Source organism: Opisthocomus hoazin, chromosome 10 (assembly GCF_030867145.1).
Source record: "Opisthocomus hoazin isolate bOpiHoa1 chromosome 10, bOpiHoa1.hap1, whole genome shotgun sequence".
Taxonomy (NCBI): Eukaryota; Metazoa; Chordata; class Aves; order Opisthocomiformes; family Opisthocomidae; genus Opisthocomus; species Opisthocomus hoazin.
This window is the reverse complement of record NC_134423.1, coordinates 17,069,114-17,095,542: the sequence shown is the minus strand read 5'-3', so window position 1 is coordinate 17,095,542 and position 26,429 is coordinate 17,069,114. Positions and strand designations below refer to the sequence as shown.

Below are 26,429 nucleotides of genomic sequence, written 5' to 3'. Positions count from 1 at the left end.
TTAAAACCTTAGCAGTGATTTTTATCTCGCTATAAATTGCTTTTTAACAGCCTGAGTCTGCAAATAATAGCTACCAGTTGTAATCCTCATTTTTCTAACTGCTAGGTGCACAAACTGTGAAATACACTGACATACATATATATGCATAAAGGCACATGGCAGAATCCTGTTACTATTATCATTACCTGATTGGCTTTCATTCATTTGCTCTATGTTCTTGCGCAAATATGGCTTTGAGGGTCTAACCCATTCTCTTTCGGCCTTTCTGTCTCTCCCAGAGGAAATGATAGTGCACATTGCCTTGTGTTATTGGAGTTACCTAGCATTTTGTGACTGTATTATATATAGTTAAAAAGTACTTTGAGAACTTCAACAGGAAGGTGGACTTCAAGTAGGAAGTAGGACAACAATTAAAAGCATTAAAAGAAATGTTTATTGCAATTATAGTCTATGACTCTACATTATCAGTAAAGATGGAATCAAGCTGTTATTGCAGGTAACTCCAGGATTTTGTTTTTTTATTCAATTCAACCATAACTGAAATAATCACATGAAATGGGTACTGAGAGCTTTGCAAAATAATATGTATATTCTGCATTTCAAATGCCTGGTGTGGGAATTCCTAATCATAGAATTGTATATGTGAGATCAGCAGGGGAGGCTCTGATTTTCTGTAGTAATCCTGTATTAGCCTTGTACCAGAAGTGTTAAGTGACAGCAAACAGTTATATTGATAGGTTTGAGAAGTGATGTGATGCCTGTGGCTAAACCAAGATGGACATTCAGGTAGCTGTATGTGTTAGGTTGCCTCAAAAGGGTAACTATAAACCACGGTAGCTCCAACTGCAGCAAAGATGTATTTTCCAGGGAAAGAGAAATACTGCTCAGGACAAAAACTGTACAATATTATATATTGGTTTATATCTTGCATATAAGGGGACCTATGAGTACTGAATTTGGGTGCTCAGTTTCTGATATGTGTCCCCTAACAAGCTGTTTTATGACTGTTAGCAGGCTAAAATTTTAGTGCTAGCTGTAATGCCTGAAAAAAAGAGCTTGAGAGTTACATGACGCTGAGCTAAGTGTGTGTCTGTAGAATACACGGGTGAATGCTAACAGAAAAAAGAAACAGTGCTGAGGAAAAATAGGTGATCAAGACCACAGGTCTTACTGAGTCTGGTTCTGAAATATTTTACGTGCATTTGTCCATTTGATAATCTCTGCTACAAATGGGTTTCATGCCTTAGGGATGATAAAGGCAGAATAGATTTTAATCCCTGTGGAAAGTGAAGGCTATTAGAAGTTAATTATAACACCTCATTTTTGTAGCAATACAAATGGGAATTGATAACCTTAATGGCCACAGGTGTGAGCTCTTGTTCATTTTGTAACTCTGCAATTGTTCCCAAGTCCCATAGGATTAATATTCCAGTTTATCAAGTGTTATCGGAACTTTTCTTCTTCCTGTGGACTCTGTCAGCAGTTAGCCTGAAGATGAAGAGGGGATTGGAGATTTTGATGAAAATAAGTCAGCCCTTTATCATACCCACATTTAGGCAATATGTTAAGGCAAGACCAGGCTACCTACTCCTGCAGGAATTCTTGTACGATCTGCTGCTCTGTGAGGGCAGACCTACTGCCTGCTCCATGTATTGTATGCTCTGTTGCCCGTCTTGTGACCAAGGGCTTTTTGTATAAAGGCATGTTGATTCTGTGACAGCCTGTTTCATTTTTCCCACAGCATAATGATCTTTGGGCCTTACAGGAAAAAACATTTCAGTCATGCTGGTGGTGGGGAACAAGGTAGTCTGCGAATAAATGAAGAAGGTGCCTACACTTTTAAATTTCTTGCAGTTTCTGTGTAACTACATTAGCTGTTTCACAAAAACTGTTGCTCTAGATATTCATACTTTAGTGTTATCTTGTAATGAACTTGCTGTGCCTTTGGATCATTGCATTCACAAAGCGCTGGCATGTTTTGAACAGAAAGCTCAGCATCCTGGTCAGATTATGTTCCGTCACCACATTGTATATTGTCTATGGGCAGTCTGTATGACCGTCTATACCTTCTGTGTAGTCTGTCCAGCTGTAAAAATAAGTGGAATACTGTTGTTTTAGTCAAACTAATTCCCAAGCAGTGATTTACTTTCCATTCCCCCATCCTGTTTCTGTGAGCTAGTGCCGTATTCAAACCACAGCATGAAATGCTCACAACAGCATACTATAACCCTTGCAGGGGAAAAAGAGCTGCAAACTGTAGCTAACCTACTCCAGACTGTGTCAGAGTGAGGGAGGTAAGGTCATGGGTCCTGGCAAACAGGGACAAGCTGAAACCAAGCAGACATTTCTCCCTGATGTCTAACTCCCTCCTGAAAGAGGGAGTGACTGTGGATTGTCACTTCTGGCTTATGTCTCCATTGGGGGTGAGAGAGAATGGGAAAAGTGGAATAACGAGCTGCAGCCAGAAACACATGCAGAGCTTGCCCTAGGCAAGGACAGATGCTGGGCATGAGAGCTGCTGCCAGAGCAGAGGAGAACCATTGCATGCCATAAGCCTGTCACCTTTACTGCTGTTGGTGGGGAGTCTGTCATGTCAAAGCTGAAAAGATAGTGGTCAGAGGTCCTATCACAGGAGAGCTATCAAGAAAGCAAACCCACAGTTCAAGGACCTCCTGAGTCAGTAGTTGTAGACGTATCTTCATGTCTTGTAACCCTCATAGCTTGTCTTCCATGAGTTTATCCAGCTGCTTTTTGAGAGCATTTATACTTTTCATAATCAAAGTATCCTCTGCCATAATTTAATTTCTCACATAAATGTGGTGCCTGGTTTACTTAAAATCCGCTGTTCCCAAGGGTAGGAAATAATGAATAGCCATTCCCGAGTCACTTCTGCATACCAGTCATGATCATCTATGCCTCTGTTGCCCATTCCCCACCAATGTCTTTTGTCCAAGCTGAAGATCCCAAATCTGTTCATCGTGTCTTCAACCAAAAATAATTCTATAACTTTGAGCTTTTTTTGCAGCCCTTCTGCATACGTCTCACATTGCTGCAACATCTTCTCTTGAGCTTCCTTTTTCCTGTCTGGGGGTACCAGGTGTTCACGCAGTACTAGCGGCTGGGTCCATAGTCCCTGTAGTGTACCAGAGCTTTGGGGAGGGAGAAAAATTTATTCCAAAAAGAGAGGTATTTGTTGATTTCTTTTTTTGGTTTGTTGGTTGGGGTTTTTTTTGGTTTTGGTTTTTTTTTTTTTTTGCATCTCACTTCTACGTGTTCATCTCAGCCTTGGCAGAGCTTAAAGATTCTAAGGTATTTTCAAGCGTTAACTATGCACATAGGACCACACAGCCTACACAGGGCTGAAGAGGCTGCAGGTGAGTGCATGGGTTACACAGACAGCTAGCAAGGCAGAAAACAAATTTGACTCCTTACTACTCTTGTGCAGCTTGCTGACTGGGGGAAGGGGAAGGAGAAGATTCATAAAGTAAAAAAAAAAAAAGCCAACTACTAACCATGCATGCAAGTAATTCTTTTTTGGAGGATTTTAATTAGAGGATGTGCCCGAAAGTAGAAGATGCTCCTCTTCAAAGAGATACTGGTAAATCAGGTAGACATGGCCTGCTGCTGTTTTCCAAGAAATGGGGACACCTGCTAGTAATGTAGACAAAACAGAAAACTGTATTTGTATTATCTTTGTATTATCCATGGACAAGTCTTTTCGTCATCTGCACCAATAAGATTTCCATCAAAATTATCAAAATTCTCCAAGTTGATGCACACCTTGCAAATTCTCCCAGAGGTCCAGTTATTGCGCCTTACTCTCTCATGCTCTAGCATACGGAAAAGGAGGTCCTTTCCCGTAGTGTGGCACAAGTTTAGTCTCTGTGCCTATTCTTAGAAAAGCAGTTCTCCTGTCTGTGGCTTGCAATGACGAGACAGCCCTGCATACACACCTTTTCCCAGAGAGGAATGAAGCCCAGAAGGCACAACTTCTCACTAACCAGGAGAATCTCACAGGTATATGAACTCCTTCCCAGCTGAAACCACAAAGGCCACAAGCTGGCTGCATGCCAGAATTTGAATTGAGACATTTCTGCTCACCAGAATGACCAGGAACAAGTAATGACCACTGCTCAGGGACAGCCTGGCAGGTAGCCGACCTACTTGTGAAGGAATGTGTTCCTGTTGCTGAAGATAAACCTCTCCACCTGCAAACCCCCTCTGAAAGCAGCACTACAAACAGGAGTGAAGACAGTGGACGATTCATATGGAAGCGCAATCGTTTGTAGGCACAAGACACCTTTGCACAAAAGAAATCACGTAACATGCAGCCGATCTTACGGTGAGAGAAATCCAAATACAAGTGGTTGTTCTATCTCATTTGCCTTGGGTTATATTACCTTCCTTGGATGGAGAAGAGAACAGTAGCTGGGAAAACAACAGCAAAGATGCTGAATACTAAAAACAGACCCTTCATTCATTCCTCTGTGCCTGCGCAATGTGTGCGCCTTCCTCTCTTCCTCAGATCCTCGTCATGTTGATAGCTCAGGCCTGGAGACAGGGAGCTGAGAGGCAGAAGAGAACAGACACATTGTACACAGAGGGTGAGGCACTAGTAGTTCAGTGCAGCTTCCATTTTCCAATGTAAATTACTTCCCTCTCTTCAGCGTTCTCCAAATCAGGAGCCAGTATACAGCCATAGCAGCATGGTCATTAACATCGTAACGGGCAAGAACATGTAACTCCTCTGATGGCCAAGGAACGTACCGCTCACGAAGGCACAGGGCTGCAGATGATGGTGTGTGCGCGCCCAAGCCTGTGTACAGTGACGGAAAGTTACGGCGTTCCCTTAGCCCAGATCCCGAAACAGCCGAGCATCCGAGACCCTGAAGTCCGCACCGGCGGCCTGGCTCGGGGCCAGCTAGCCCCAGCGCACCAGACACCGCTCCTTGCTGGACCTTTGGCACTCGGGCACCGGGCGGCACCGGGGGTGTGCCTCTGGCCCAAGGCCGGCTGGGACCCGGGCGCTTGCTGCTCGGCCTGATTACCCGCTCTCGGGGCACGGCTACCCACCGGGCGGGCCCGCGTGGCTCCGGACCTGCCGCGGTGGGGAGGAGCGAGGGACAGAGCCCCAGCGCGGACACGCACCCTCCGGTCAGCGCGCTCCGGTGGATGCCGGGGGACCCCCCCCGCTCCCGGGAGCAGCGGGCTCGCCACCTGCGCTGGCACCCCGCCGTCCCAAGGACAGATTTCCCGGGGCGGCGTCCCGCAGCGACTTTGCCCGGTGCCACCCCGCGCGGGGACACCGGGCGCTCCCGTGGCGGCGCCGCGCTGCCCCCGCCCGGGCCCGCCCCGCCGGGACAGCCCGGCCCCCGCGGCCGCCCGCGGACCCGTGCGCGGGGGCGGAGCGGTGCCGGCGGCCGGGCAGCCGCAGTCAGCGCCGGCGCGGCGGCCCGCGGGGATGCTGCGCTACGGCTCGGGACTCACGGTCACCGCCGCCACCCCTCGGAGGCCGCCCGGCGACGGCGGCCGCGCCCGGCGGAAGGTGCGCGGGGAGCGGGGGGCGCGGGAGGGGCGGCGGGCGGCGGCGCGGGGCGGCGGCGGCGGCCTGGCTCCCCCCCCACTCCGTAGTTCACCCGCGGAGCGCTTTGGTTCCTTTCGCGCTGATTCTCGGCGCTTTCAGGTGAAGCTCGCGGTGCGTGAGGACGTCTTTTTGTGCGTTCGTAGCAGGTGCTGGGAAATCCGGAGCTGTCGGGGTGTCCCGCGGGGGTTCTGTCGGTGGCGGTCCCGGGCCATTGGGCTGCGAGGAAGGTGTGCGGGGTTGGAGATCACCGCCCGCCCCCCGCAGCGCGCCTTGGTGTTTCCAGCTGGGGACTCGCCATCTCCGGGCTCGCTGTGCCGGGATGACGCTCGCCGGAATGCGTTGGACGGTTCCTCAAATACAGCAGTATGATTTACTGATGTATTTTTTTGTGTTTTTCATAAATAACAATGAAGTATTAATTTCTTGGGAAATGCTTCTAAAAAGTTGTTAAAACTCTGGCAGGTATGACAGGAACGTCGCTGCGGCCACCCTGCTTTAAACAGCCCTTTTTTGCGGCTGTGACCACGCTGCCATTATTGTGAGGGCACATTCCACGTGTGAAGAAATAAATCACAACGAGCGATAAGAAATGCAACCATGTGATCGTGATGCTTCTTGAATTGCTTAGTTGTTATTCTGACGCTGCAAAAATATGAGCTCGTAATTGAACCAACGAAGAATGTCACATTGCCATGTTTTACGTGATAACATTGGGCATCAGGCTCTTCCACTGAAAAAATTCCTGGCCTTCATAAAAATGAAATTGCTCATGTATGTGGAAAAATTAAGATGACTTGGAAATCATAGTTATGTTCCTTACATGTCTTCTATCTTCCCATTGAGTTTGCCTGGTTTAGTATTTCTTAAATAAGTTAAAGCTAATAGAATTTTTGATTAAGTGGTAATTTTCGTATTTTCATCCCAATGATACATTTACTGGAGACGATGTAAAATGAACTGTATTTCATACATTCTCTTCAGGAAACTGTTAAAAACCTAATTTGCAAATAAAACCCAGTGGGAAGCTGCTGTTCCTTTTTTTTAGTGAGTTATGACTCCCTTACCATGAGTTGTCAAAAGAGGGGAGGAAGACAGAATAACTGCTGAATAAATGAAAGATGTGTGTCACATTCCTGTGTGCCTGTGGTCACAGGAAAAGTGCCCTTTAATTTTGCGGGGAGTCTCATAGCAGAGATTTCATAAATGGAGCAGGCTAATCAACAGATAAAGGACCAAATAAAGTACTTTCTTTGCTTTTTTGGGACTGACTGAAATTGAGCACCCACTCCTTTTCTGCTTTCACCTTCGAAAGTCTAAAACTAGCGTTGGGCCTTAGGCAAAGGGAGTGATTTTTGGCCATTGAGCTCGTAGATTGACAGATAAGTTACTCAACAAGCATGTTATCCCCAAGCCATTTTACTACCAGACATTAGAAGGATCAACAATACCGAATTCTAGTGATGTTAACCCTAAAGCTGATTTGAAGCTGAATCAATATTGAACCCCATCTTCCCCGTGGGGGTACTGTGAAAATCTTAGTGGGACTGGTTGTTAGTAGAACAGAGTGTATTTTTCTATTGCTGTACTAGTAACTTTGGTTATTCTGTAAAAACCTTGCTCGTTATTTTAATTCTAGCTCTGTAATTATTTCAGTACATAGTTAACTATGATCACTGCCTTTCTGGGTGCTTCGTTTTTTAGAAGGGGGGAAAGAAGAGGCTGAAGAACATTACCCAAACTGAGTCTGTCGTCTGTATTTGTTTTAAGTTGCACCCTAGTGATTAGAGTAGGATGGTAAACATGAATGTGGATTGTGGATCTGGGTTGCAAATTCTTAACATTTTTAACTAATCTAGATTGTTTCTGAACTGCCATATTGCGGTCGCTGTCATCTATGCTGTCCTGCTGACCTCTTAGAAATTTGGTAAAAGAGCGTGTCTTCACCGGTTAATTGCCATTGCGCTCAGCAAACTTTTGCTGTCCAGTGCTGTGGCCAGCTGAACCCATCAGTCTCTGTTTTCCTGTCTGCATATTTGTTTCACGAATGATGTCAGACGAGCTTCGGAAAAACCACTCATGGGTTGATACTGTCAAAAAGCCATGAGTGTACGTAAAATGTTGGCACAATTAAGATTACTTATATTGTTGCCTTTCCAAAGCTACAGATGCTGCTAATCAAACTAAAGTCTGATAGTCTAGAAAACTTGATACCTGGTTCTTCTTCTACCCAGTATTTCTTTATAAAAGTTATGCTCACGAAGTTACAACGTCGATGACATATAGGTAGGGTGGAAGACATGTCTGCCCCTGTTTTTCCTCACTTGTTCTTATGACAGCTGGCAGTTGAAGGAAATTGAATCACAGTCTTTTCTCTGCCAGGGGAGTTCTCTTTCATTCTCCTTACTGCTATCTTTCTGCGTAACCCAGTTCTGGAAATTACCCCTTCATCCTCAGTTGCACGTTATTCTGCCACTTTTTGGCACTGACTTGAGGCTCTTCCTGTTACAATTTCATTTCCATTTTAAGGCATCGCAGCAGCAGTGTTTTGCTGTTGGAGGAGGGCTTGCTGCGATTTCCATGTGAGCCTGCTCATTCATTTGGACAAGTAAACTTGCTGACCAATGGTCCAGTGTGTGGTTTCTTCAGGAAGCACTGCATAGCAAGAACAGTATAGGTACAGTATGCATGATTGCTTCTGGATGTTAGAGGGAAAAGTGGTGCCTGTTGTTTTTCTCTTCCGACCTCTGTAGTGTTCTTGAATTTTAACAGATTGGTCTGTAGTTCTGTCCTTAGGTAGAATGCATCGTCTGTGGCCTGGGAGGAGCAGGAGTGAATGGCTATTTTATACGTTTGCTGCTGTTTCCTCAGAGATGCTGAGGAAGTCCTATTGCTGTAAACAGTAGCAAGAGTACAGCCTGTAGAAGTGTCCTAGTTAAGAACTGGGTGGTACTTTGCCACTGCGGATTGCCAATGCCACCTTCTGTTTGGTGTTTGCATGCAACAGGCTGCAAAGTAAAGCATTACAACTTTATTTTGTGTCAGAAATACTGCCAAAAATATGATAGTGACTTGAGGTGTTTTGAAAGGAAGGAGCTAGCGTGGAAATGAGGAAGTAGGGAAACAAAAAGTGGTTCAGGAGGGTAACAGAGAAGGCAAGGTGAAAAGAAAAGGGTAAGAAAAACAGTTTATATGATAGCAACCCCTTGATTGTACAGTCTCAACAAATTACTGTTATTAATTTATATTTCCAATCTAGTTGTTATGATTTGACTGCCATCTGTACTGGGCTTCTGTGATTTCCTTCATAGTAACCCTGTAACACACCAATTGCTGTAATGTCACGGGCAGCCATGATTCACTAACTAGTGTACAGGTACAGCCATAATTACTTATTTACAATCCCTGCACTGTGAATATTGGCAATTAGTCCCATACTGACTAACAGGCAAGCCATTTCCCAGCTTTAGAGAATCATGCATGATTCCATTTCTCCTAACTTTGAGTTGCCAGTCATTATCTGTTTCTATTTATTTGAGGTATTTTTCATGTTTTCTCCTGACAATCCGTCCATTCCTTTTAGTCCAGTTTTCCTTCATTTGAAATTACTGTAAGAAAAAGTTGGCCTCATCTATCACTTCCTGCACAGCACAGCAGAAATTCAGTTCTATTTCCTATTTATGGATCTGGTCTTTGTTTGTCTACATGGAGGAATGCCAGACTCTGTTCCCCTTCTTGTTGTAAACAGGCGTGTTTTAAGAGGAAAGAGCCTTGCTAAGCTGATGGCAAGAAAGAGCAGGGGGAAATGGAAATTAAATAGGTGAGAAAAGGTGGTATCAATTACCTTATGAATCAACGAGCTCCAAAGTTCAGGAGTTTATTATTAATACATCTTGATAACTAACTTGTGAGTAGGAAGCAGCTCCAGCTTGTGCAGTACATGGGGAGAGTCTGGTCTTCTCAGAAGAACAAACATAGCAGTCCATCAGTGTCAAAAGCCAATGTGCAAGGATTCGTCATTTGTAAATGCATTTCGTTGTTTCAGAGTTCTTTAGCACATATGAAAGCATAACCTGCTTTTACACCAAGTTTGGGGATTTTATGTCACTTTCTCTGTGGCCAGTTGTTCTAGATTTGCTAGCATACAGCTGAATGCTGAATTAACGGTGTGGAGCCCCCTGCACAAAAAGTAGCCTCCACAGATGTGTCTGAAGCCTAGGTTATATTTTGCCCTGATCTTATTGTAGCCTTCTTTCCTTTCTTTATAATACAGACACAATTTACATATTTTATAGGAACTTATCTGTACCTCAAGACACTGTTCCGTATTCGTAGAAGACCTTGCGGACGTAAAAGACCAAACTGAGAGAGGAAGATGTAAGGCAATACAAAGCAGCATTTTTTAATACAGTTGACAGCGTACCCGTAGTCTAAACACTGTTGGCTTGTTGTCTCTACAAATTTAAAGAAAGGCTGGAAGAAAAACAGTGATGTTGCTGCAGATATTTGCAGATAGTTCTTCCAAGTGCTTTTGCTTGGGAAGAAGAGAAAGTTAAAGCTTTTTGGAAAAGTTGAAAAAGGTCCATTGTTTGGAAACAGAGAAAATGGGAATCCTCGTCATGATGCTGAATAGTGGTGCTCTGAGGAGGCTGCGTTGTAAAGAGCCTTGAAAGTGCAGTCAAGTTAGCTTAAATGATATGAGAGACAGTTGGAAGAAGTGAATTATAAAATGGTAAAATTTGGGATCTATGAAAAGGGCTTTGCTGCTGTGCTCCGAATGCCTGTGAGCAGAACATTATTGCCATTTTCAAGGCAAAAGGAAGTGCTGTGATGACCAAGCCAGGAGCTGTGAGCTTGGGCAAGTGCCATGCAAAGGTGTTATTTCAGAGAGAAGGTACGCATTCAGCGTGACTGGAGGTAAGTAGTTAGGAGAAACTAGAGAGATGTAGATCAGATGAGATGCTGGACTATAGAAGAACAGTGGTGATGGACCACAGTAATAATGAAAGAGGTATTTTAGACATTTTGAGGAAGAACTTTGAGCCCTGTTTTTTGTCAGCATACAGCTGGGATTTTGTGGGAAGGTATTGTGCAGCTTCAAATTTGGACAGACAAATATCTCATTTAATCATTTGCTATGCTCTCTTTAGGACTGATAGTTGTTTTCCACAAAAATGTCTCATGAATAGGACTAACAGGACTATTGTATGAAATGCGTTGCTTTAAAAATATCATTACACTAAAGATCTCTCAGCCAAAAGCAAGACAAACTGCAATTGGGGATAGAAAGGTATCAACCCTATTGGCCTGTTTCATGCAGCAAGAGCATGGCTTTTCTGAAATCAGATAGGAAACAACAGCGCTTAAATTTTCTGTGAAGCATTTTGAAGCTTGGTTTTTTACAAACAACTTGAATGTATCTGGTTTCACAGAATCACAGAATCACAGAATGGTAGGGTTTGGAAGGGACCTCTGTGGGTCATCTAGTCCAACCCTCCTGCCAAAGCAGGGTCGCCTACAGCAGGCTGCACAGGACCTTGTCCAGGCGGGTCTTGAATATCTCCAGAGAAGGAGACTCCACAACCTCCCTGGGCAGCCTGTTCCAGTGCTCCGTCACCCTCAGAGGGAAGAAATTCTTCCTCATGTTCAGGTGGAACTTCCTCTGCTTCAGTTTGTGCCCATTGCCCCTTGTCCTGTCACTGGACTCCACTGAAAAGAGCTTGGCCCCATCCTCCTGACACCCACCCTTGAGATATTTATAAGCATTTATAAGATCCCCTCGCAGCCTTCTCTTCCTCAGGCTGAACAAGCCCAGCTGCCCCAGCTGTTCCTCATAGGACAGATGCTCCAGTCCCCTAATATCTTTGTGGCCTTCCTCTGGACTCTCTCCAGTAGCTCCTCATCTTTCTTGAACTGGGGAGCCCAGAACTGGACAGAGTACTCCAATAATATTCCTACTTCAATAATATTCCTATTCACATTCAGTTGGAATTGCAGTACTGAGGTACCTTTGGATGAAACACTTGGATATATACTGAACAGAAAAGAGGCATTCACCCCAGAATACACTTTGTGTTTCTAAATAATCCCTTTTGAAGATTAAAAGTATGCCAAATCTGCAAACAAAACCGAGGAACTAGAAAATGATGTTCATTGTTCTGTTATCTCAGCTCTCAATGTCATTTATGAGTACATAAGAACACGTTGTTGATTGAAATGGATTTTTGCTATTTCAGGTATGTAATTACAGGGATGCCCTTGAATATTTCCTGCCAGCTAAAAACCCCTCCAACCTTTAAAAAAATAATCTTTTGTTAGCTATATGGTAGAAGGTAGAAAAGAGTAAATTAAAACTTGAATGCTAGTACAGTTCATTCTGTAAAGCAGATTATTAAAATATTTTTGTAACACTTAAATCTAAAAGCAAACCTTTGTTTTTCTTTCAGATGAATGTCTGTCGGTTGCGTTTAACAGTACCACCTGATGAAGGTTTACAGCCTGAACAGGGAGCAAAGGAACCTGAAAGAAAGAAAACGGTAAGTTTTAAGTATCAAAATTAAATGCTGTCTAAACAAGGAGTAAATATTGCTACCCACATAAGCTGCTATGAGTTGTTTTGGGAGTCCAAACCCAGTTATCTTGGAAGAGTGAAGCATGTGGAAGCTGAGCAAGTCAGCTGTGAGCTTTGAGCCTGAGCCTTGGAGTTGGGGATAGCGAAACTGCATGTAAAATAGGACAGTAGTAGGGGAACAGTACAGAGATTGAAGGTGATTTGTGACTGAGGTACCTTTAATACTTGGTCATTTAATATTTATGTATTAAAGAGTAGGAAACTGCTATCATGAGCAGGGTCTTGCATTAAACAGGATCTTGATCTTCACCTGGAGGGGATTTTATGTTTCATGTGGGCTGAACAGATTTGAGCCTTAATGTGTGTGGGAGCTGGCTTGTCTGGCACGGAGATATTCTGCTCTGTCGGTTAATTTTGGTAACGGGTCAAGTACTGATAAGAAAGACAAAATAAAGAATTCAAGATTGTTCTGAAGTGAAAATGATTTGAAGGTCATGTGCATGAAAGGGTTCAGAAGGGCAATTTTTTTTGTAGGAGCAAGTAGTGTGCACATAAAAAAAGAATCTTACAGCTGCTTTGGTGCAGAACTTCTTTAAGAGCTGTTTTAGAGCAATAGATGATGCTGAATTTGTCCTAAGGATGGAGACTAGAAAGGGGACCTGGACAGGCTCCACAACTTCCCTACATTTACACTTTGATAAGCCAAAACCAAACAAGAAATTGGCTGAGTTTACCAGACCCAGTGTCTGAATGGTAATATGACAATAGGAGGCAAAACAACAAGAGGGTTTCTTTGAAACAATTTCTTAGTGGTACTCAGATGCAAAGGTAACTGTAAAAGGACTCAGAAAGACAAACATTTTAAAGCAATAAAAATAAAAGCAAAGTAAAATGTTCAAAGTAAAAAAATACTCCTTATCAGATATTTCTTGTCCTGGGATCTTGTAGACAGTCAACTTTTCATACATTGTTCTGGCAGAGTAATAGGTCCTTGAGGATCTAGAAATGTTACTTAGAGAACGGATTAAAGAGGCCTTAATGCAAACCAAATATGGGCCACCTTTAAATAGTAGTAATTCATTTTGTACAGAGGTGTTTAGTTGTGACACTTAGAGTAGCTTCCCCTGCCACTTACTCTGTCAGTCTCTGTCAGTTTGTATCTGATTGTAGCAACTGTCAGACTGGCCTAAGCATGTGGGCCCATTGTCCTGACAGTAATGTACATTTGTTTTTGAGGAGGATAGATATTGACTCATGGTTTACTCACTTTGCTGTGAGTAATGTAATAATAAGAAAGAAGTGAGAATGATTAGGGCTTGGACAATTTGTAGTGACTTCCTTATGTGACCAATTTTTTTCTCTGTGGGACCTTGTATTTAATGAGAGCTATGTCTCCTCTATAATGCAAGTAAAGGCAAGTGAGTTTTATATCAGAGTATGTTAAGGAGAGGATATGAAAGGTAATAAATACATCATTTGGCTCATCTTACATTCCAGTATATTGAACAGTGATTTTTAAGAGATGGGTCCTTTCCAGTTGAGACCAAAAAAATGGTGTGTAATTTAATTATTGTATGCTCTGAGTAGTTTTCTAAACTTCAGTACTTTTACACAATTTAACGACTTTTAGAAAACATATGTACAGCCTTCAGAGCTAGATGGGATCTAATTAGTCAACTTTATAGCAATTAAAAAACACAGTAATTGTGTCATCTACTTGTGTTTTATGGTCTTTGTGTAATTAAAAAAGTAGCCCTACAGATTGTGTAGTCATAGTCCATAGAAGCAGTTACAAAAGAATTACTGATCATGAACAGTTCTTTCCTCATGTCTCTAAAACGAGATGGTAATGTGTTATCTGTAGATTTTTATTGTCTATGTAATCTGTTGCTTTATGTACTTGAATTAGTTACACAGTAACTTAACAGTGCACTCAGGACTCTTGACTAGTCATGCTGTGATACTTTTCTTTTACTGCAAAATTTAATTTAAAAAAAAAGCATCTCCTAAAAGCAGTGATCAGGTGCCTCTGCTGATCCATCCATGTTCAACTGACTCAATGTTAATGAAATTGCTTAAGGCACTTTGAGAAGAACAGATTTTTGCAAGTGTTAGATAATCCTCACATAGTCCTAGGAGAACTGTGCTACCTTCTTGGAAACAGTGATAATAGAGAGAAATTAGGGAACTGCTCAGTTTTCTGCCTTCCACTTTACAATTTAAGGTCAAAAAATACAGGTGCACCAAGAATCAAGTTTAACAGCAGGTTTCTTGTTGGAATCTAGAGTTCTGTGCTGTCTTTAAATACTGAGTATTAAGAAAATGGGAACATGCAAAGTGTTTTTGGTGTTTAAAACATATTAGTGTGAGTTACGGAAATGAACTGCAGGGGTAGTCTGTGGGATTGCACAGTTTTTGCTGGAGCACTCGGGCAAATCAGGCAGCCTGAGCTCGGCTGCCAGACACTCTCCTGTTTGGGCAGGAGAAGTGCTGAAGAGAGACAGACTTGTCCCTGCCTCTGCCTGCTGCTGGTGAGGGAGGAGAGCAGAGACCGTGCTGTGTCAAAGGGAGGGTCAGAAAACTATAGATATACCATGGAGTGACATCTGGTTTTAATCTCCTCTTTTAAATCTCTCACTAGAAGGAGGTGATTTTGAGCTGCCCTAATGTGACATAGTAATGGCTTACTGACTCTTTGTTACTTTTCTGTATGTTTCTGGGGCGCAGTACCATTTAAGAGATGGTTTAGTTGCAAAATCATCTAGTGAGCTGCACAGAGGCTCTTGCTGGTGCTGATCTTCCCAATAGCTTGTTTTGGAGCTTGATGTCAGATCAGAACTGGTTCTTTATTGGTTATGTTAGTAGCTGTTAGCTTAGCCTTTTTCACTGTAGTCCAAGTTTAGCAGAAAATGTATGCTATATTTCATTAAATCTATATCAGTGCATTAAGTCTCTAGAATGACTTTTTTATTGGTATACATCCATGAAATAAAAATGAATCAGTGTGAGAGATAAAAACAAAGTGATGGAACTGGGCAGTTTTGTTGGGACAGAGTTGCTGCCGGCATTACTGTACTAGGACGGCCTCTCTCCACCTTTAGTGAAAAGCTGGCAGATGGTACACAGTTAGAAGGCGATCTCAAAAACTGAAAGGGGAGTGAGCCTGTGCTCCAATGTGTCATGCTGGATTTTTATATTCATATTTAGGCTATGATACCTTGAAAGAAGCATATGAGAACTGAAATCTCAAGTTAAGGCTGGGTGGTTGGTTTGTTTCCTTTTTTCAGGCTAAAAGCCTACTGCTGAAGATCTCTGAATTGTTCACACTGTAGGCAGAGAGAATCTGAAACTATCCTGGTTTTGTTTCATTACTTCTGTTAATGATAGACAATGGATGACAGTAGTGTGAGGCTGTTTACTTCACCATGAAGTACAAAGGAATATTGTGCTTCAGATTGTATGCAAAATGTGCATGTCCTGAGGCCGGCCTTCTCTTGCATAATAAAGGGCCACCAGACAATTGTATTGTCCTTGTTTGGGATTGGGTTTATTTTTATCCCTCAGTCCCTTTCTTCACTGTCATGGCTAAATTTGGAAGTGTCAATGGAAGCTGCAGCTAGGCAGTTGAGGGCGGAGTATGGAGATATGTATAGGCAGATTTTTCTTTTTCATTTGGACACATGGACAAGAGAATGAAAAAGAGATAACATTCTAGAAATTTGTGTCACTTTCCTGTCTTTGTGGCTTTCAACAGAGCTTGAGCAGTGTTCAGTCTTAAACTCTAGTTGGTACTTTGTCTGTATATATCCCCAAACTCTTTAATTTTCTGATGTTTTTAAAGCATCACAACCAAGAGGTGAAACTCTTTTTGCTTCCTAAGCAGGAATAAAAAAGCCTAGCAAACATCTTTTCACCAGCAAAAAAGTAGACTGTAAAGAAGCCAGAAGAGGAATTTGCTCCTGTATATGATGGAGAGAATCAAGCAGAAACTTGAGTCAGGCCTAGATCAAAGAATACGAGTGCAATGAACATGGGGCTGTTGTGTGCATTGAATCTAGGACAGTGCCGATTTTCCCTGCTGATCTGGTGCTGCCAGCCCACTCCCATCAGCACAGCAGAAGTTGTGTCATATAAATGTGGTTCACCTGCTACAGGTGGCTGATGTTACTGTTTCTCAGCCTCTCCAGTGCTGATTGTTTGATTTTTTGATGTGTGCTAATGAAGTGACACCTTAATTAAAAACAGCACTACCTGAAAACCACAGAAAGAATTCCACTGACTTCTGTGGTTACTGCTGTATTTGTTGTATCTTACTTTCTTAGTGTATAGACACTGGTGTTCTGTGTATGGATTTTGTTGAATAGATATGACTTTGTATAATGCCTGTCACTTCTATTTTTTGAGATAGGCACCTGAATTCTACATTTCAAGGAGCTTAAAAGTTGAAATGTGTTAAACGATGCTTCTTATTTAGTGCCATGAATTTAAGAACACTCATGTGTATGTCTTGGCATATTTTCCCTATTTTAATACTATTTATATATGAAACATCCCTAAATGTGAGTTTCATGAGCTGTAGAGGAATATGGAAAAGCATAAAAACATAGCTACCTTTTGTCAGAGCACAGTAACTTTCCTTGGTGAGCTCAATATTATAAATTTGTCATTTTACTGAACAGAAAATATGTAACCTAAGTAACAATGTGAATGTTCTTGTTCCTCGTATAACTAGTGAACAAGCAAAAGATAACTGGATATTTCAGAAACCTCTGGAATGTGGCAGTTGAGGAAAAGATAAAGCCTTGCTTAACTGACATAGTTCTGTTTAAAGGAAGAGTTTTTAGATGGTGTAGATAAGCAGAAGATCATGATTTAACAAATTTTAAGGCCATATGAGTACTAAACCCAGAATTGTGCTAATCACTACATTAGATGTCCTTTTTCCTCAAAATAACATACTGCTTCTGTGCTTCTGCTTCCAATTTTGGGTCAGGGAGAAAGTATAAAGTGTGGGGGTATATGACTTTAATTTCAAAAACTGATGGAGATAGATTAGGAAGCAAATCATCCTCAGTGAGTTTACGTAATGTCAATAAAACCATTGGCAATACAAAAAGCAGCTAACTACTCATATTTAGGGTTTGTTTTTCTGGTGTCTGCTTCACCTGTTTCATACTCCTTGTGCTACTTCCTTAGACAGAGACATAAACAGGATGCATGGCAATTATCAAGACTTTTGCAAGCTTGGGGTGTGGGCTTCTGTTTTAAATATTTATTAATTAAGTAAACACAGTCTGCATTTCTCTAGTACATGCTGTGTGATCACACAAGTGCAACATGACTCTTGCTGCAATATAGACAAAGCATGTTCCTGGAAGCTGCTATAGTATTCATGTGCATCAACATGATATGTTGTTGCTGTTACTTTGAACTGTCATGTAACTGACTATAGGTACAAAGAAATGTTCACAAACTGCTTAAGCTAAGTCTGCCTTTCAGATCAGCAGCTCACATCAGAAGGGATTTTGGGCACAATCTGGGACATCAACTGCGCTTGTTCCAGTGCAGCAAGTGCATGGGCAAGTGGGGAGCAAGAACTTCCCTGTACTCTGGAGCTGGCTGATATTTTGACCTTAAACAGCAATTGTTAACTAAAGGATGGATGGAATGCAATGGATGTAATGGTAAGGGTTGGAAGGGACCTTAAAGTTCATGTGGTTCCAACGCCCATGCCATGAGCAGGGACATCTTCCACTAGATCAGGTTGCTCAGAGCTCCATCCAGCCTGGCCTTGAACACTGCCAGGGAGGGGGCAGCCACAGCTTCGCTGGGCAACCTGTTCCAGTGTTTCACCACCCTCATGGTGAATAATTTCTTCCTAATATCTAATCTAAATCTGCCCTCTTTTAGTTTAGAGCCGTTCCCCCTTGTCCTATCACTAGACACCCTTGTGAAAAGTCCCTCTCCATCCTTCCTGTAGGCCCCCTTGAGGTACTGGCAGGCTGCTATAAGGTCACTCCAGAGCCTTCTCTTCTCCAGGCGGGGAGACCTGATTGCAGCCTTTCAGTACTTAAAGGGAGCCTATAGGAAAGATGGGGACAATCTGTTTAGTAGAGACAACAGTGACAGGACAAGGGGTAATGGTTTTAAACTAAAACAGGGTAGGTTTAGGCTAGATATAAGGAAGAAATTCTTTACAATGAGGGTGGTGAAACACTGGAACGGGTTGCCCAGAGAGGTAGTGGAGGCCCCATCACTGGAAACGTTCAAGACCAAGTTGGACAGGGCTCTGAGCAACCTGATCTAGTTAGTGGTGTCCCTGCTCGCTGCGGGGGGGTTGGACTAGATGACCTCTAGGGGTCCCTTCCAACCCAAAACTTTCTATGATTCTATGATCCTTTCTGTAGGCCCCTTCAGGTACTGGCAGGCTGCTATAAGGTCACCCCGGAGCCTTCTCTTCTCCAGTCTGAACAGCCCCAACTCTCTTAGTCTGTCCTCGTAGGAGAGGTACTCCAGCCGTCTGATCATCTTCGTGGCCCTCCTCTGGACCCGCTCCCACACATCCATGTCCTCCTTATGTTGGGGGCTCCAGAGCTGGACGCAGTACTCCAGGTGGGGTCTCATGAGAGTGGAGTAAAGGGGCAGATAATCTAACAAAACCTTCCATCTTCAAGCACTTAGCTTTACAGTATGTAGTTGCTCCTAAATACTCACATGTATTTACTCATTTTGTCATCGTCACTGAGATTCCTCACTGCAGATGAGAGTGGAGACACGTGAGGACCTTCTCAGAAAAATATCTAAGTTCTGAGAGTGGACATGTGTGGGACTTAGGGGAACATAATGAAAAGTATTTGACTTAAAAAATTCTGTCGTCCTCGAGGATGTGGAAGATCCAGGAGTTGTGGAAGAGGAAACATGGGAGAGAGAGGACGTGACAGAGGAAGAACAGAGGACAAGGCAGAAAAGGAAAAAACACTGAGGGGAGAAAAATAAACAAAGGTGGGTGGAAGTAGCTCAAGAGAGGAGACAAACTGGCAGAAAGTATACTCAACACATACTTTGTGATGCAGTTCTGTGGAGCAGTTTGAGAACTGAGCCACCAGCAAGGCCTTGTTTAGAGGCAAAGGTGTAGTAAAAAAAAATAGTCAACATGCAAAGCAACCCATCCACCTTTCAGCTCTGCACTGAGCCAAGTTTTCCAATTGTAACCCCTCCTCTAAGAGCAGACCGCATCAGGTTAGCCCTTTTTTGTTAGGACATATGCTGAACCCTGAAACAAGTGGTTATTGAGTGGAGATGAAGAGTTGCCAACCAAAGAAAAGGGGGAGCAGAAGGTAAGCATAGCTGGAACAGAAAGTAAGGAAAGAGATTAAATGAATTACGAGAGCAGTTATTTGTGTAGCTGTTCGTTCACACAGCTTTAAGTCAAGCAAGAACTGTACTGACATTTTAACAGGTACTTGCCTGGGGATTGTGATATGAAGGAGGAATAAGGAAGGGGGTAAAAGCAATATCCCAATATCCTGTATTTTACGTAGCACATAGTAGAACTGGGACACTCAACAGGTGATGGAGGTTGTTTTAATCTTCTGAAAGAGAAGTGACAAAGGTGTCTTGGGAGGCTTGTGCAAATATAGACAACAGGCAAGTTTAGCATTGTTGCAAGAGCCATGTAACCCATCTGGCTTTGTGCATACTTAATCCAGCACATACTGCCCATTGTGATGTAAATTTAAGTCTGTTCGTCTGTGAAATATGTAAGTGCCATGGGTGATTCTCCAGCTGCAAACCCATTGGACTGAATTTGTAGGTCTTTCTTAGAGGGTGGGGAAAAAAATCCTTCAAAGCATTCCTTAGGAGTGTGTTTATAATATTCTAAAAATAAGGAACTTGGTCATAATCTTCATACAGAACTCCGCAAACAGTACTTTAAACAATTCTGCCAATGTTTTGGAGGCACAAAGGATCTTGGTAGTTGCTGGTATTCAGCTGTTCACCTCATAAAAAATGAATGATCATGGGTAAAGGGTATGGATTTATGAATTCAGTGTCTGATGCCTTAGTAACTTCTAAACAAAATGATTATTCATGTGGTTATCAGGAAGATGGAAACTTGTACGTAATCCCTTTATCCAGATGCAGGGGGGAGCTGCGATGAAACTATCAAAGAAACTGTACAACCCTGGAAGCAAAGAAACACAAAGTTTGGAGTCATGTCCACATCTAGTTTCTGCATTTTCTCTACTCTCAAAAAATCATGTGCGGGGTTTTTGTTTGCACGCATCCAAACAGCAAAACAAAAACCCCAATAATACATAATTATGAAACTTCTGATTATCGGGATATGAAGCTTTGCATATAAAGTTTTCTAAGTGCAAAAGGATGTTGCATGTACGTAGGGCTGGTTGCCCCATGTTTTTCCATTAAGCGTTTTTAAGGTTTTCTTTTTAAATGATTGCTTATAGCTCTGTCATTCTTTGCCTGAAATGTTCTTTATCAGGTGTCTGCTCTGTGATTGTTCCCCTCCCAGCCCAGCACACCCGGAGCTTCAGCAAAATGGTTAAGCTATTAATGATACAGTAAGGGAAAGTGTGTAGGATTTACAATGTTGAGAAGATCTGTCAGTGCCATGCAGGAGGGACACAGTAGAAAACAAATGGCTATCTTTACCCATTCTTTTTAATGCAAGCAGATTTTCTTGGTCTTTTTTCCCTTAACCAAATAAGTATTTATTCTTACACTGCCACCATAGTTGTGTTACTTTGTCTGCTAAAAACTGAAGGTGCTACTGCTTTAGACTGTAGATGGTATCATCACCGTCTGTCATGGTAAGGACTGGAGACTTTCTAGGACGCAGCTGTAAATGGCTATGAGGTGCTGAGCTTCATCTCTTCCAGCCTCTGTTTGGTGTCAAAGAGAGTGTGTAGGGACTGCTTAGACTCTTAATTTAGTAAAGAATCTCAAAGTTTGTCAGTTTTCATACAGTATCATTACTGAACAACAAAACAAACCCAAACATATTCTAAGGTCAATGTAGTAAATATTCTCAAATGTACCCATATCCTGGTATATCTAGCATGAGAAAGACAGTTCAGTAAAATTACCTATAGCTGGTTTGTCCCCAGCACTGGCCTTTCAAAAACAACGTACAAAGGTACGCAGTAACAGCTGTGTTTCCAAGATTGTGTCTTTCTAACTTTCTGTTCAGAAATAATCACTAATTTTAGGTTCCTAGGTTGCAGATATTCAAAGCTAGCTATTTTTTCACCTTCTTTTTAAAAAGTCATAATGTGGGTGTCTTCATCTAAGCTAGTTGTTTAAATTCTTTGTAATCAAGAAGGGAAATTAGTACTCCTGGAGAGTGACTTATTTCAGCTGATGTCCACAGAGGGATGTTTCCCTGGGTTGATCAGAAGGGAGGCCAGGGGAGTAGTCAGGTCAGGTGGTTACCTCTGATCTTGCAGATGTCTATTTACATGCTGAGGGAAATGATTCCCACTGGCTGCGTGAATATTTTTCTTACTAAGTGTATTGATGAGATGAATAAGAGGATCTGTTGCAAGAGTGCTGTAAAGTAAGACATACAATTATTACAAGTACATTCTACAAATTTCTGGATATCATTAAAATTACAAATGTAGACACTTTAAAACAGCCTTTCTATTTACCTGTCAAGACCTGATTTTGATATTTTATCCTTCTACAATAGCTGATAACACTGGAACACCCACATGAATGCTGTTTGATAGCTTTGTTTTGGCTCTTACAATATCAGTTCTACAACTTCTCGAAGAGAAATGCAGCCCTGAAATGAATGTTTGATTGCTTTGGAGGTCCTTAGTTAGCTTTAAATACAAACTGAAATTCTACTTTGTTCATCTCCAAGATAAACAGATATTTTCTGAGCTCTGTTTAAGGAACCTTGCCTAAAATGTTTTAATTCCAGTTTCTTCTGAGAACTTTTTAAAATTTTTGATTAAAATTGTGAATTTTTTTATTTCCTGCAGCGGGGAGTTTGGGGAGTGAGGGACAATTCTGTGGTTGCAAGAGTTTAGAGGGAACTGTGTGAGCTGACAATGCTCTGGAAGAATACAGAAAAGTAGCATATATTGGTGAATTAAAATAAGCCAGGATGACTTTCTCTCACACGCCTCCCCCTCTCCTTGCACAAATCCAATCTGTTTTCTCTATCTGTATCTATATCACTTCCTTTGAAGCCAGTGGAAACTAGGTATTTATCGTCTCTATCAATTATAAACTGGTCATTGATCTTCCTAAAATCATGAAGGTTGACACTTTGGCCCCAAAACACTTGGGAACTAGTGTTCTTAGGCAATGTTATGCTTTCACTATAGTTGGCTGTCTCTCCTGGCCCTCTGTTACTGTATTTTGTCTATTATTTTTTTATTCTAGTACTGTTTTAAAAATAACTTTTTTTATTTTTAAGGAGCTCTACCATGTACCAAATGGAATGTCTCCGGGAAAGCTCTCTCATGGGATGGTGTATGGTGTTGTGCACCGAACTGACAACAACCATAAGAGAGAAATGGTGGTTTATGGCTGGTCAGCTGATCAGCTGAAAGAGGAGATGAATTACATTAAAGAAGTGAGTTATGCTTCAGCTTCAAAATTTGTCAAATATCCTTTCTGTACATACATGTAGAGCTGTGAGTGTATATGTGATGACCAGTGTCTAGCCCAACACCTGAATTTGAATTGGCAAGCTACTCTGAAGCTAAAGTCTTGCCTCTTTAATATTCAAGCTGGAAAAAAAAAAGCATGCTATAAACCTGTGAACAGTGCGGTCCAGACTCAAGGCCTCTGTGCCGAGTGATACTTGTTAGTGCTTGCTGACTGGGCTACAGCTGGGCAAGCAAACTGCCAAACAGAACTTGGGGTTCCTGTCCTGATGCCTTCTTAATTTCAAATGTGATACAGAATAAACTATGAAAGCAGACAACTGAAAGTATAAACTCTCTTCCTCTACTGCCCCCGTCCCCAAGCCCCCTAGTTTTGAAAAGGCTACTAAATTAGGTGACATAGTAAAATCACTTGGGTATATTCTGGGGCAGCCTTAAAATAGTCAGCCTAATAAGGATGACTTTGTACTACTTTCTCTGTGCATGCTCATTTATCATAATTGGCAGAAGCCCTCCTGAAAGGAAAAAAATGCATTTCTGATGCTGCTGGTTTCTGTGTTTGAAACTCCACGTCTCTCTGCCTGTCAGTCCTTGGCTCTCAGGCTTTGACAATAACCCCCAAATGAGCCCAGGGCAAATAGTTTGACCTTCTCTTTACATCCACCTTCACCGTCTGGGAAGCTATTGGTTAATGGTTATCAGGTTACACTGATTCAAGTGCAAACTGAGTTGACATAAAAGGGAGGAACACTGAGTTTAGTCAGCAGTGCAAGAGACTGTAATTATGTGTGCTCTTAGCATCTGCCTGGTCTCCAGCTATCAGCACTTGCTTCTCTCCTTTATTACTCGCACTTTGTCGCCTCCCAGCATTCACCACTCTCAAGCTCCTGCACTCCCGGTTAGGGTATGTCACTCCTGCAGTGCAGGCGAGGCGTGTGAGCTGCTGCAGCTGCGGGTTTCCTGCCTGGGCAGCTTATCTGCCCTGCTGTGGTGGTGGGGATGGGCGAGTTGGCACAGATTGCTTGGACTGGGACCATCTTGCTGCCCTTTTCTGTTCACAGCCGGCTTGGGGCATGGAGGGATGTGTCGGACCAGGTGAACTGCATGTCTTGCATGTATGTTCAGGGTACTGATCCCTTCAGCAAAAAGTGTGAAGGGCATGGGAACAGACATACTGGCCCTTGCTCTCCCATGTTTTGGAAGCTGTGTTCAGCTATGCTAATTTGTGGACTTTGGTCTGCCAGAGAAGTTTCATCTTTACTTTGAGTCCTCAGCTTGTGCCACGTGTGTGCTGACTTAAGTAGTCCAAAAATCATGGGCCACATCAATACTGCTGACAGTTGCCTCTGTATCTGAGTCAAATTTGGACCTCGCAAGAAGCTGTATGTGTGTGTGTGCGTGTGTGTATGTGTGGGTAGGGACAGCACAAGGGATGCTTGCCTGAGCTGAAGTGCCGGAGTCAGCTTCTTTCCATAGTTCTCATCCTAAAGGGAGCAGGTAGTTTGGAGTAGGCTTGTGCCTACTGCTTACATAGATCTGGTGACCAATGCCCCTTATTCTGGGAGGGTGTGGGTACACTGCAGAGCTGCTAGAAACATCTCTTGCGTAAGGCCCTTTGAAAGTTTTCCCCTCGCTCCTTCCCCAAGCCCATGCAGAGACAGGTGAAGTCACTGCCCACATTGTCTGCAGTTGGTCTGTGTTTGATGGGGGAAGGAGTATGAATTACTCAGCTCGAAGGTAGACTGTAGGCAAACATTAAACTAGTGTTTACAATGGGTGCTCTTGAGAAGATTGGTTCTGTGCATGATTGCAATGGCATGTAAACCCAAGGTGGCTTCCAGTATGCTGCTTCTCTTTTCGCTTCTCTTCGAAAAGAAAGGTATAACTTACATCCATAGTTCTTAAATAAAGTCAAATTGAGTACTCTGTTCTTCATACTTGAAAATGCATTGGTAAATTTATGCTAATATGTTGTTTAGCTAGATATGAGCCTAAAAGTCTGAAATTAAAGGGTTTTTCTTCAAAGGATACTTGGGGAAAACTAATTAACCACTTCAAAAATGATGAAGGTTTATTTAATCCATGTTTGGATGCTTTTTTCCAGAAAGAAAATATTATATGCTCAAATTAATTTGAATTCATTTAATAATCAGGTTAGAATGAATTTCAGATAATCTAATCAAAATTCAATATTTAAATTAATTTACAATTGTTTAAGTGTGTGCAGAGAAGTTTAGAATTACTCAGAGACGTTTATTCGTATCATCCCTATGTAGACAAGTCTTAAGACTTAAGTTTTTATGTTATTCTTAAGATTAAATTGCTATTGATAAAAAGGTAGATTAATAATGGAAATTACTGAAAGTAACAATGAAGAACATACATAGAAAAAAAATCATGTCCTAGTATAAGCAGTATCATCAAGAAGTTTGATAAAGGCATTTGATTTTTTTCTGACACCAGGTGAGAGCAACTCTGGAAAAAGTAAGAAAGAAAATGTATGGTGAATATGACGAAATGAAACGAAAAATACAGCAGCTGACGAATGAACTGAAAGTAAGTGTATGTTCCTTTGTAGGGAGAGCATATGAGAATAACTGTCCCAATGTTATCTAGAAAGTTTTTTTTTTTACTTCGGCAGAACAGAAATAATTTCTCAAACCACTCCAGTTCATTGTTTTATGTGACATCTATAATTTTCTTTCTTTGTTTATTTTTCGGTCCAGGAAGGTAAAGTACGACAGGGGTGCTTTTGCATATGGAATTACTAATTGCCTGCTTCTTGGAAATAAAGGAATGATCTTGATAGCATTGTCTGTATGTATTGGTAGTTAGTGGAGATGTTTGTAACAGTAAGCTGCCAGGTAACTTGAATAGATAAATTACATAATGAGGAGTAATGTGCAACTTAGCTGGAGTCACTTCAACAAATTTTGCTCTGTTTTACTGACTTTAGTTTTTAAACACTATAGTAAAGGAAGTAGCAATATTCTGTAGTATTAAAGAGCTTGACAGTTCTAAAAATTACTTTCCTTTTGGTCCTTGATTGAACCTTTCAGTGGTCATTCAATGACCTTTCTCTCTTCTGACGCGCTGCTTCAGCAATAAAAGCTGCTGCAGTCTGTAGAAGTATCCTTCATATTAAACTGCTGGGTTCTTTGGTCCAAAATATCTCCCTAAAAACTTGCTGTGGGTTTTATATTCAACATTGATTTTCATAGCCCTGGTCCAGGTGAAGCTTTGGCGGTGAAACGTATTCTGATGTCAAGGGACTGGGACCCTGGCTTGTGCCCTTCTGCCATCCTCACTTGGAGGCTGTCAGTTCCCTGCGTGCTGTATAAAGATCAGAACTTGCTGTTAAACTGGTACTTTTATTCTGTGGCAATTATTCTCAAAAAAACAACAACAAAAAATCAATCTGGCTTGAGAGGAGGAGGGAGAGAAAACTGAATATCTGTAGACTGTGTTAAATAGTCTTCATGATGCCAACAAGGTGAGTCTCCCACACAGTGTACATGTAGGGAAATGCTGATTCAGATGCAGTTTTGTTATCTTTGCTGCTGATCCTTGCTGAATAGCAGTGGTGATATCCTGCACCTCCAGGTCTTCTGCCAGACTTGTACAAATCCTGCAT

At 42.1% G+C, this 26,429-nt stretch overlaps 1 protein-coding gene across 1 annotated transcript in view; it reads left to right on the top strand.

Moving 5' to 3' along the window:
* Positions 1–5,449: 5,449 nt before the first annotated feature.
* The window catches only part of MYZAP (myocardial zonula adherens protein), a 69,921-nt gene continuing 48,941 nt past the window's right edge, over positions 5,450–26,429 (top strand). Inside the window, exons 1-4 of the mRNA XM_075431411.1 lie at positions 5,450–5,545; positions 12,028–12,117; positions 22,603–22,761; positions 25,259–25,351. Coding sequence (XP_075287526.1) covers positions 5,462–5,545; positions 12,028–12,117; positions 22,603–22,761; positions 25,259–25,351 — 426 coding nt within the window. The 5' untranslated portion in view covers positions 5,450–5,461. The remainder of the gene's footprint in view (positions 5,546–12,027; positions 12,118–22,602; positions 22,762–25,258; positions 25,352–26,429) is intronic.